The sequence below is a fragment of the Neodiprion lecontei genome, chromosome 1 (assembly GCF_021901455.1).
Source record: "Neodiprion lecontei isolate iyNeoLeco1 chromosome 1, iyNeoLeco1.1, whole genome shotgun sequence".
Lineage (NCBI taxonomy): Eukaryota > Metazoa > Arthropoda > Insecta > Hymenoptera > Diprionidae > Neodiprion > Neodiprion lecontei.
The window spans coordinates 34,786,152-34,799,296 of record NC_060260.1 but is presented as its reverse complement, the minus strand read 5'-3'; the positions used below and the strand labels follow the sequence as shown (position 1 = coordinate 34,799,296).

The 13,145-nt window shown below is 45.8% G+C and overlaps 1 protein-coding gene across 3 annotated transcripts in view; it reads right to left on the bottom strand.

Annotated features, from left to right (window-relative positions):
- The window catches only part of LOC107223582 (ABC transporter G family member 27), a 112,560-nt gene that overhangs the window by 11,790 nt on the left and 87,625 nt on the right, over window positions 1-13,145 (bottom strand). The window contains exon 1 of one of the 3 annotated variants that reach the window (XM_046745711.1): window positions 7,234-8,152. The exons of the other annotated variants lie outside the window; for them this stretch is intronic. Coding sequence (XP_046601667.1) covers window positions 7,234-7,286 — 53 coding nt within the window. The 5' untranslated portion in view covers window positions 7,287-8,152. Of the gene's footprint in view, window positions 1-7,233; window positions 8,153-13,145 lie in introns of those variants that run through there. 3 annotated transcript variants of the gene reach the window in all.

Here is a 13,145-nt window from a genome sequence, read left to right as displayed (position 1 = left end):
CTTGGAGGCAAGGCGTCGCACGTACTCTCGGAATGAGAAGGCAGCGGGCATCGATGAGAGTCTCGGAAAGATGGAACCTTGTGTTTCTGAACAAGGAACACCGGCTCGCCAGAGAAGAAGCCCGTTGAGCGGTAATTCGAACCGCGCCATTCCTGACGAGAGAATGTCGTTGTAATTTTAATGCGACCTTGCAGCCTTGACCGCTAAATATATTCCTCCAAACGAACGGAAAGGAAGAAAGAAAGAGAGAAGAAAAAAAAAAAAGGATAAAACCATTCGAACATTTCCTGGTTCTATACGATCTCCCGACCAATCGCCAAGCCCTGCTCCTCGCCGCGATTGCGTAACGGTAGTGTCGTGAGAAAAAGGAAGGAAATGAAAAGAGTAAAAAAAAAAAACCGCCCCACAAGTCGATCGGCGTGTCTTCATTGCCTGTGAAAAGCACGACTGTACCGCGCTTCGCGGCAACGACGGCTTCGGTTATGCGCCACACCGTACTGTCAACATTGACAAACCTTAATGTCAAAAGTCATTGTCCGCTCACGGTGCGCAGCGCTTGGCCCCTGCAGTTGTGAATTGCGAAGGCGCCAGGCAGTCGCCTGTCCCTGACAGCGCGGTTGCCGATCGCCAAGGGACCGGGACGTTGGGACGTCGGGACTCCGGGATCACCGTTGGCCTACTGCTGCTGCTCTCTCCCTCAATTAGGAGACGGGTACTCGCTCGCGTTCCTCGAACGGCCAATTAATTTGCATAACAATTCGCCGCGAACGGGATATTTTTCTCTTTCCTTTTACCTTTTTTGACGTTTCTCTATAATTTATTTATACCTGTTTTTATATATATATATATATATATATATATATATATATATATATATGTGTGTGTGTGTGTGTGTGTGTGTGTGTGTGTGTACATTCAACTTGTTTTTAATATTGTTTTTTATATCTAGGAATCACGTCACTCGAGGAGGGCAACGACTCGCGGAGGAACTCCGACGGTGCGGCACGTGCCCCCAGGAAGGCTTGTTTTTCTCTCACTGGGTCATCCTCGTCGCCTCACCCTTATCTTCTCCCTCTCACTCTCTCCTTTGCAAGGAATTTCAACGCACTTTACGCAGAGAAAGTGATTTTTTCAGTCAGAGGAGGAGTAATCTTTCCTCAACCGACGAATTTGCGAGACACCGTTTTATCATTCTTTTTTTACTTTCGTCATTCCAATGACTTCTGCAGAATAAGTAACTACAAAAACATGACTCGGCTAATTAGTATTCTGATTACTGATTAAAATTCCGCAATTTTAGACTCGATCCTCGATTGTACGTAGAATTTTCCGAGCAAGAAAAACAAGGAATTCTACTGTGTATAACGCGGCAAAAGATCCGTTGGTGATTTTACCAAGCGCAAATAAGCTCGCGTGAAAATGAATTCCTCACTCCGTCTAATCTACACGGATATATATACAACATGTGGTAGGTATAATAATACGCAGACATCCTAGTCAATTCATGTAAAACGTTTTAACGAAACGAAATTAATACAGCGGGAAACGAAGCCAAAACTTTCGTAATATATAATACGTACGTGCAAATGTACGCAGGATATTATATATTTAAATACGGATACCTATTATAATACAAACTTACACGTGTGCCGCAGCTATCGTTCCGCGGAGTGAGATAACGGAACAACTTGAAAAGATAATTGCTAAGAGCGGTAATTAAAACCGTGCAAAGTGGAAGGAGTTTCTTAATCCGAAGAGTTGACGATGCTTTGTTGTATACCTGGATATACATCGATGTACGCACACACGTTATACATGCGTGCAAATATCGTACGTTATATGGTATACGGTATATATTTACCCACACACGGGTGAAAATCGGCGATAGCCACACGCGAACTGTAACTCGAACCTAAATTTAATTATCTTTTGTAACCCGATACTCAAGCCGCACACAGCAAAGAGTTAGAGTTATGTAAACATAAAACTACCAGGTACCCCAACCAGAGCTCGAATTATCGCATCAGTTAAGTCATCGCGCTAGTCTAACAAAAGTGCAATCACCGAAACTCAACTCGTTATTTATCATTACACCTACGCAGAAATTATGTACAGCAAACAAGTTATGCGGTATAAATTTTGACAAGTACCCTTTGAATATTCTTTATCGCCGAAAGAAACCCTCTTGAGACTTGGTTCGTCAAGTTCAAGAAATCCCTCTCACCGTTTTGAACATAAATTAACGAAGAAAGGAACGTAAGATCGTCGCACTGCAAGACTGCTGCATATTTGCATACAGCGATCTTGTTTGACTGTTACAGGTATAAAGCGTTGCTCTGTCGTCCAAAAAACAGTCCTCCTAAAATTACGCGAAAACTGGGTCATGCGTATCTTTTCGCCGCCACCGATGTACCGCTCACATCCTCCCTGTGACCGGTCCCTCCGTCCTCCTCTCTTCCCACTCGCCGTATATTCGCGACGCGATTTATGCACGCACGCAAAAATATTCCCCCGGCACGTTGTTCCAGCAGCGTTAAGCACTTTATGTTTCCGCGACCTCCCGCGGCTACGTGCCGGATCGCCAACATCGGACGGCGCAAATACGTCCGCTACTGCACGTTACGCGCGTTTCAGCGAGTGACGCAAAATTTATTTTCCCTGCCCGGACCGTGCGAACCGATGAATTTGGTCCACCGGTTATTACACGAACGCGGACGTGACGCTGGAGGAATTGTAAAAATTTCAAACACCGAAACATAAATAGAAATAAAAACGAGAAAGAAAACGAAAAGGAAGGAAGAAATTTGAAATTCTCCGGATACACTCTTACGTGCAACAAATGCCGGTTCTCAGTCACGGATTTCGTTTACAGGTATAAATTCCCCCACAACCCCACTCGTGTTAACATACTTTATACATACATACATACGATGTATAAAGGAGACGAGGACGTGCGCGATGTCCGTGCAAAAAGGACCAAACACGCTTGGTAATTGGCCGAACGCCGGTAACAAGAAGCGAAACAAGTTTAACTGGGTTGATTAATCGATTATATTGACTGACGAATACGAACGTATCGAGCGAAAGAATTAAATGTTCGACGATGCGAGAAAAAAAAAATAAATAAAAAATACAAAAAAATAGAAGATTTGCATCGTAGCGGTTCGATAGTTGGCAATACATACATGCGGTATGTACGTACAATCGCGGGGTCAAGCGTTTCAAGATACGACGGGTAAGACGTAAAAATGTGAAAAAATAGAGCCTACGAACGTGCGGCGGTTGTAAAAATTAATTTTACCACCGCAAACGGAGGGATCCGGATTTTTCGCGTAACGTGATATTTGCCGGAACCCCGATACCCCGTGAGCTTACACCTATACTGCAAATTAAAACGCGAATACGTGCAAAGTATGAGAAATGAAATACAGCCGCCGACGAGTGCGTGAAACGGTGAAAACCCAACGTGTAACGGGATTATTATTCAAAGGAACCAAGGAATAAGAAAGAAAGGAAAAAACAAAATGTATATATATATATATATGTATATATAATGATATATACGTATGTTGCAAATACGTATACAACTTTACATGTATAAGATAATAATAAAAATAAGAGAAAAAAAAACAAATAAAAAATAAAAAAAAAAAAGAAAAGAATCTCGATATCACTTTAGCCTCGATTCGCGTCCGTTCATGTGTGTTCCGCACGTATATTATAATACGCGACGCACACGGTGAATGTTGTACCTATACACGTATTATGCATGCGGCTGTGAGACCGGCGTTTGCGGAGCTATATCGGCACGTGCTGGATGGGCTCGCAAATTGATAAACGTAATGCCGCGAGTGCAATATGTTGTATGTATCTTTACAAGGCGTTGAAAAGGACGCGTCGTGTGGTTACGGCGAGTAAAAAAGAATCGTTGTTTTACCTCGGTTTTAATGCGTTTTTGAATTGCGTTTATTCCTCGTTCAAATCCGTCCGCGTGCAGCCGATGCAAATTTCACTTACGCCGTTCGCGTTGGCGAACTCGCGGCGCGGAGGCTCGGGCAAAGGCGGAAATAATCGATTACGAATTGATCGGCCGAAAAGTTTTCTACAGCGTTACACACGTTTCGTTTCGCGATACGATTGCGAAAGAAATAAAACTGGGAGTCGGCCGATCAACCGATCGGCGAATAAACATCGTGCGCGAATTCTGTCGGGTTCAATATTCTGCCGTTAAAGAACAATTACAATAGATCTGGGGCAATCGCCTTGCCGCCGGCCGATTATACCTGCACCTAGTATACGTATGACGAGCATATTATACAGGTATAGGTGTACCTACGCGTTTCACGTTCGTCTATCCGCCACCCGGCTATATAGAGTAGCCGCGTGGATCGAAATAACGTTTCGACAAAAACTTAATCGCGCCGCATACACTGTGGTGCTGCGTTAGTTCGTTACTCGGTTCGTTACACCCGGTGATCGGATGAGAGAAGCGGTAGGTAATCGTATAACGAACGACCCGCAGGAGCGGGAGACTCGTTCTCTGTAAATTATACACCTTGTACAGGTGTCTCGCGGGATGAAAAAACCTCCCCCCTCAATCGCTGTGCGTACATATAATACGCACATTCGTGAGCCTCGTCGAGTCACGCGATTCAAATGCGTATTACACGTATATACCTACATTGCGCAAATTGATATTTGTAAGAAAAAGAGTAGGAGTTTCATTGAAATAAAAACTGTAATCGACATGTTACGTTGGGAAAATCTTATACGAATAAAAGGAGAAAGAAAATTTCTGCAACGACACGAATCGTACAACTCGTTCACGATAAGTAAACTTTTATTTGACGGATATGAAGTGTATGTTTGAATATATATATATATGTACACCTCAAGGAGCCTCGGTGAAGCCGTGAGCCAAGTGTGTTCCGTTCATTCACGTCGGGCTTCATCTATTTATTACATAGATAAGTAACTGCCTGGCAGATTTATTTATATAATTTCAGTAAATCGTTTCAACCGAGAGAAAACTGATATTCTGTCATCGATAAAATACATCTCACCGAGTCTACCGAGCGTCGTCATTTCCTATACATAAAATGCAGTTATATTACCATCCTACGCGATTCATTTCTGTATCCACATCTCGACCGTAATATCCTTTCCATCAGCTACAGTGCATCACCGAGTTAGCGCATCAATTGCAGATGTACGGAGTAGTGTATTATTGGAGATCCGGAGATCTCCGTTCGAATCCCGGGATGCAGGGACCAAGGCGGAAGAAAAGAAATAAACTCGTAAATGCTTTTGCAGAAGTCGGTCAGAGGACGGCGTTCTCGATTCACCGCGAGACGTCCAATCGGTATACATATATACATATATATACATGTGTACATATATATATATATATACGTACCCTCTCTCACCTTTGCGGTGCGTATGATAAGGGCTTGCCTGTAACACGAGCCGTTCTGACATCCATATTTCTACAAGCCAAGAGTATGTTAAGTATATAAGCGTGTGCGATAGTTAAGACCCAGCGGGAAATATTTCCAGGTTAAACGAGCCTAGCCTATTTCCCGGAGCAACAAGTTGCGCGATTAGTCGCTCCGTTTGACCTCTGCCCCCCCGCCATTTTCCCCCTCGACGTATAATACACGAGAGCGTCTTAGAAAACAGCGTGTAATCCTAATAGCATCTATTCGTCGGTTGAGAAGCAGATGAGAGAGCGATTCGGTGATACGATATTGCGGAAATCCGTCGATGGAGTCGAGGTTCTTGCAGGATCGGGGTTTCGGGAAGGTGTTTCAAAGGCGAGAAGTGAGCCGATCGGCGTCGCGGTCTGATCAATGATTCGAAAGAGCAAGCGAAAGAGAAGGTGGAAGATAGAAGGGTTCGGGGGAGAGGGAAAGGCCGAGAATATCTCGGGGGTATTGACCCGGGCTCGGCTACGTACACACCTATATAATATGACCACTCGGTTAGACTGAGTCTTGCCGAGGCAGCCATAGCCGAGCTGCAGCACAGTAAGTCAGTCAGTCACTCAGTCAGTCAGTAAGGCAGGCGGCGAGTCGCGCCTACCGCAGGTTTTTTTTTTCTATACATACACGCTATCACGAATGTGTAATAACCGCATCAACGGCTGCGATGGCGGCATGATTTTACGATTTTACCCAAGCCGATTGGTTCCGTGGTGAACCGATACGATGCTCGGGTGACCGGGGTTCGGCTCCCCAACCGACTATCGGTTGTCGTTGTGCATGTGCGGAAGGTACATTTTGCAACGATTTGCACGTGCCGTTTTTAGCGAGAACCTAACCGGACCGACACGGCTGACAGTCAATCCAATGTGATCAGATCCGATGTTTATAAAAACAGTATTCAATTAGCACCGTTGCTGCACCGACGGCGACTCCGCAATGTCTGGGAGATGTAGTAAATATATCGAACAACTACTCCCGTCCACTATCTTATACCTGGTGCCCGTGCCCACTGGGTATCTGGGTCCGTTCTGCCCGGGGAACTGACCACTTTTTCGCAACAAAGACCATGGCGAACCTCGAACAGTCGTTCACCCCGTCAATCGAGGGTGAGATTTGTTCCAACGGCTGTCCGATGGCAATTCTTTCGTAAAGCAAGAGTTTTGGAGGGCGGGCGGTCTAATTAACCGCTGTAGGTGAAACCGAACGAAGCCCAGAAAACTTTTTACCTCCTGTATGCGCAAGAAATTGCTAAAGCCCGACGAAATCCTCGATATGTAGTTGGAAACCGAAAATTTTTTACTCGTATTTAAATCGATAGGTCATAGACTTTGCGGGCGAACGACAGTTTTGCGTTCATCCTGTCGTTGAACCCTTTCAATTTTCGTCAGTTCGGATAAAAACTTATCTGACGAAACCTCGGCTGAAATTCAAATACAGCCAGAGTTGCTCCGTCTATAGGAGTTACTTAAAATGTCGTTAGAGAGTTTGTAAGTCACGTGAAACTTTGTGTTTACCTCATCTTTGTGAGACTGACAAGGTGTGCCTATCCACCTATCGGCTAGGTGCACGATTTCGAATTACGACAAGAGAAGTTTCGTAACCGAAGATAGAGGATTTATCGAGGGAAGAAAATACCGTGTCAATTTGTATTTCAGTTGTTTCAACTGTCAAATACAAAAACCCGTATCATTTGCAGAGGATTTAAGTCGTTATTCACCGACGATCGATAGTGTGATGTGAGAAGTCTTACTTGGGTGGAAGAAGAATCGGTGCCTGCAACAACCCAGCTAGCAATTCCTCCATTTATTCAAGGGAACATTCAAGCACTTTTCTGACTCGCGTTGTTAGCCTGCAGTGTTGGTTAATTTCAGACCGGTTGTCTCATCTCGGTCATCTCGTTAAACATAATCGCAGCACGTGATGAGGCTAGGATCATCGACTATCTCTCGTCGGATGGATTTGTGAGAGAACTATTTACGCCGGCAATCATCTTGGCGTGCTGAACGCACTTACTTGAAGTATGGCATAAATTAGCGTCAACGCTTAGTGAGGGGGGGGGGTCAGGTTTAAAGTTTGATTACAACCGAAGTTGTTGCTTCAGCGAGTAATCACACGCATACTTTATAATGTGTATTATACGTTAACGAACGATTGGATCTCAAGAAACAGTTTCACAAAGTTTTTTTTCACCACTTCACTGATCGGGTGCAGAAATTTTACAGCAAATTTAAGTAAGAATTATGCGAAGTAACAGCACTGTAGCGAAACAAACTGTTTATAGGAAACAATCCATGCGTATCTCGCGGATATTACACACTGTGATCATTTCATTATTATAAAACTAGGAGTCGTTGACACGAGCACGAACATTGGCACTGGTCTTGTTGTTGAAATTGGCAAGAAACCTCCAAAGCTGGTGTCGCGAAACGGCCGCATTAGCAATATTGCGAATATACGCGGTCACGCTCTGTCGTTTTTCCTTTTTTTCTTTTTTCTTTTTGTCCAGTACAATTCAACGTAGTCGATTGCCGTGAAAGGATCGCTGAACGAGAATCGTGGGAAAAAAAGAGTTGGACGCGAGTTAACTCGACGCCGTGTTTACTCGCACTGCGAACAGGGCTTTTGGTCACTAGGGCACTGGGCAGACTTGCGTCGAGACACGCGGCACCAATGACCGCTCGCTGGACAGTGAGAGGAGCACTCCCAACTTTCGGCACATCGGTAAAATTCCCGCAAAGCCTACCGCGCGAGCAGGAGTCCGCTCGGAAGGAAGAGAGGTGTGCGTGCGTGCTTGCGTGCCTATCTCGGTGTGGCAACGCGTCGTTCCCGAGTACGCCTAGTCATTGTCGCAAAGCCGAGTCGGCTAATCAGCATTTAAGAAATATCGCGTTTGAATCTTGACCCGAGTCCTCTGACAGTGCGAAACTCTCCGGAAACGGAAACGGAAACGAAGCCTCAGACCAGACCGAAACAAAAAGAGCCGAGAGGATCACAAAATCGGACGGAAATACCTGTATTGGATTTCGCACGGAACTTCATAGGCGACACTCGACCTAGGCAGAGTACGTAGAGCTGAGAAAACGAGATCCGACCGACACCGTTCGTCCGCAGAAATTACATATACCCTATACCGATTAGAAACAGCGTCCCTACCCTCCGTCTTGAATCGATTTCTATTTTTGGCTACGAAACACCCCTGAAGACGCGTTGCCTTCGTTTTTTTCATCTTTTTCATACTCCCTTACGGGTTTATATTATTATATACACGGATGTTTGTAGGAACTTGTGCGACTTTGATCTAGGTTACGGGATGTGGGCATCAGTTTTTTCCCTCCATATGTACCATCGGTATGCTTCTGGCGAATTGCGACACGGTTCGTGAAGAAGAAACCTTTTTTTCCTACCACCCGAAACCACTCCCACGTACGTACACTGGTAGGCTTGTGCGCAGTTGTCGTCTAGCTATCGGGACCAAACACCAGCTGAGAAGTTTCTTTTTTATCATCAATCCGAACAACGGGGAAATCAAGTCCCAGCTCAAAACACACTTTGAGGGGAAAACCATTATAACAGTGCACAAACAGCACTGCAAAGAGAATTTCGTAATTTGCAACAATTTGAAATGTCATCTAATTACGGCTGTTCGGACTTGAATCAACCGTTCTACCCAAATTCCGATTCCAACTGCATCTCAGATTCACAACTGATGAAACTATCTCGTCCCGAGTCTGGTTGTGAGCGAAGCATGCGGATAAAAATAATTTGCGATTCTAGTCATGGACCACGTACCGAGTCTCGTGCAACAGGTTTGTACAAAGACTAGATCTCGCTGCAAACGGTTTGGTTTAAAACGTGAACGCTTTCGACGACGAGTTCCGCAATATGGGCCCATTCAAAAGGTGTAACTCATTCAGTTATCGCGGCACCGTTAAAATGTGTCATGCAACCTTTTGACGGTTGAAATTCAAATGAAAAAAAAAAAAAAATAATAAATAGCAGCATGTACATAAAGAAATGCGTTGGAAGTCGAGCGTTGCACAAGGCAGAAGACACAAAGAGTTCCTCCATTATTTTCCTCTTATCTCACGTTCGGCAGGCCTCCCCGCGTTCCGCTCCCCTCTTCTTCCTCCACGCCGAGCTCTTCATCATCATCAGTTACGCTTTCCTTATGCTCCACGTCCGTAATACAGAAGCCTACTTAAATAACAAGGCTTCTAACAAAGTGCCTCGGTGACCCAGTTCGACGACAATGGACAAGGGGTGACCGTAGGACGACGACATGACAGTTGCACTCTTCCATCGGCGACTCTGCATCACATGCATCGCATCGCACGCACGCAGTTTTGCGAGATGTCGGTACATCCGGTCTCACGCATCGCACCGCGTCACCACCGCGTCGCTCCGGCAGCGTGTGGCGCGATTGTGAGACGATAAGTCGATCCTTTGCACTCTACGCACAAACGCACCAAGCCAAGACCTAAGTATAACTTAACCAGATACCCCGAGAGACCGACCCCGCCACTTTACTGCTGACTTAACGCTTTTATCTCATTTTTAGTACGACTTCGCACTGTGGATCGCGTGTCCGTGCACGAGTTTCTCATTTGTTAATGGAAACCTGCGGATAGTATCTTGTGAATTTTCGTACACCGTAGGAGCACGCCAACGACGAATAATCCTGAATTTTTCAGACGACAAACTCTTATCAAAATTAACTCCCGCCCGATACGTTACTCATACGGATGTGTTTCGAATAACCTCTTAGGTCGTTCAAAGCGACTTACGTCAAAGAGAATTCGAAAAATAATTGCTTCTGTAGACGATTTATAGATCAGATATAACACATGGCAATGAGTCTCAATAAAGTTGGGATATCTGGCGGATAATTGTTTATCTTATTTTCAAACGCGTCCCGACATTCGATTAATTGTCCTGACCGCTGAGATCTAATTCTAGGTAGTTTTGTATCACCACTCACGAGTGCGTTGAGCTTCTTCTCTATGCACTTCACGTTGCGCGGCCTGGTCAGGCTGAAAACTATTGAACTGAATGACGCAACAAGTCTCTTTACATATTATTTATTCAGGTTCAACGACACGTAACATTTAGATTTACAATCTCTGATTCGCCAATTTCATCGGGTCAACTTGCGTTATTAAACGGCGTGTCGTTGCTATTTCAAAGAAAAAATTCCCGATGCAAACGTACGTACAATCACGCCGACTAATTGTCGATATAACGCGCACAATACTTCAAGCCTATAAATATGGTTCACTACGGTATTGTTATACAAGGAAAATAATAGATCCCAGAGTCACCTGCAGTTTTCGCACGAAACGCGTCACTAGTCCCGTATTTCGCAGCACGATGTGTATAAGCTGTTGCGGAGCAAACCGCAAAGTTGAGACGTTAATTAGAATACACTGGGTTGAGAGAGTGCAACGCGGAGCAGCTACCAGTGCATTAAAGCCAGGCTGGTCAAGTTGTTCCCTACTGCAGAACTAGGGCGTGCCTTCAAGTTTAACATGCAGTAACAGCGGGTTACACATCGTTACAGAGTTGCTGCCGCGGCTTGGAGGATCACCTCCGTCATGCCGCAACAGCAATGCAAGTACGGGTAATAAATCATGAATTACAATTTCTTCACGGATCATATGACCGGTGGGCAAAAAATGCACGCTCTTAGCGTATACACCGAGCGAAAACACTGCGGTGGTAGAAAATTAATACGTATAATTTTTGCAGCAGCAACCGTAATCAACCGACGATAAGACTAAGTGAGTAATACTCGGCCTGATCGCGCCGTGAGTATAATTCGCAGGCGACAAAGCTTAGAGTTAGATAAGCCGTTCGATAGCGGCGATCTCGTAGGTATACCGAGACGGTGAAATTTGTTAGAAATTCTCAGCGAGATAGCATCGAGTGTGCGGTATAAATGTATATAATACGATCACTCAGCGAATAATGTACGTAAAATCAGAACGAACGGGACTCGCAGCGATTCTCTCTTTACATACTCCATGTGCTCCTACATATCTCTTCATCTTTCTCTCTCTCTCTCTCTCTCTCTCTCGAGTGAATATCCCGACGTAAATTCCGTGTGCATTACGCACCTCTAATAACCACCGAGATGGAATAAACGGCGGTTCCACGACAGAAGGATGGAGGGGGGATTTATTGCGACGGGATCCAGAAGAATCAATGTATACGCTGCCCACCATCGGGGAATGGAGGCCAAGCCTAACCTATCCTGCAGCTCCTGACCTAACCCAACCGCGTCTAAACGCACGAGGCGATCCTAATCCGCGAATGGAGTGGGACAAACGGAGGGGACGAAACGGGAAACCAAGGTGCGGGTGAAAAAAAAGGAAAACGGGTCTGCGCCGCGGAGCCCTCGCCTTGTGTAGCGCCGAGTCGAAGCCGGGTTGAACAATCGCGACGTTTTGAGGGCGAAAAACCGGGACCCGGAACCCCGGCCGTCGACTGAGAGGAGAGAGAACCGATCGAGCCTGCAGGCCACGCGGAAGAGAACGGCGTTCTCTCATTTTTCGGCCCAGAATACCGGCGTGGGTGTGTGTCAGCCTGGATGCCTGCCCTCCCCCGGCCCCCCCGGCCCCTTTCCCGGTTCCCTGCATCCCCTGCCTGGTCCCCCGGTCACCGACGCAACCGGCGAGGATAGCAAGGTGTTCCCACTCGCTACGCGGTCGCTGCTGCATCCGTGGGCGACCGCCCGATGAAATAACCGCTTCCTCGGCGCCAAAGACCCGCACATCCGCATCGATGCATCGAGGATTTTGCCCCATTGATCACTCTGTCTTGGAAGGAATGCTCGACGGTGCTCGAGATCTGCCGCGCGTTAGCCGCGGGTCAAAGTTCCACCGGGAGTACGAGAGACCGGACGTTTGGACCTCCGGACTCCCTCCTCCAACCTGGGGCTACTTCCATGAAAAAGTCTGTAAGACGTCAGTTGTGGGCTTGCACGTGCCGCCGCCATCGAGGCCTGATTAATCTGCCCGGTTTTCGGCCGACCGCTTTTCACCCGCGTTACGGTATAATGCTTCTGGAACCTGATCTCGAGTGTTCGACGTCTGTTTCTGGGTCGGGATGCCGGCAGGATTAGCTTGTTCTCTTCCTCGAAAGGGTGGTTTTACGATAATTCATGTTGGACCCTGATCGGATCATCGGAAAATGTACCCGAAAATTTGCAAGCTCCGATGTATGTCTACCTGATTTACGACCACTACATCCCGTCGAATCATTCTTTGAAGAAACCATGCAACGATTCGTTTTACGATCTCACAGTGTCACAAATCTGACAATGACCTGTATTCCTATCGCAACGTAGTAAACGTTAAACAACAAAAAAAAAATATGATGTACATAAATTTGTCAAAAGGTGTTTGAGAGAGGTTTTTTTCATACACGTGAATGCTTGATGAAAAATTGACAGCACTTCTCTTGAGGCCGAAGTTGCAGGTATAAAGGTTGAGTAGCGAGTAGTGCAGGAGAGACACAGTATCCGTGTAATCTGGATCGATAAACATTATTCGAAGTTATTTATTTGTTCAATTTGAGCGTTTAAGAGGTTGTAAATTTTAGTCGTATACCGTCTGGGGATTGAGAAGAGTCTGGAGTCTGCCAGTTTCATCCGATAGCCGAGGA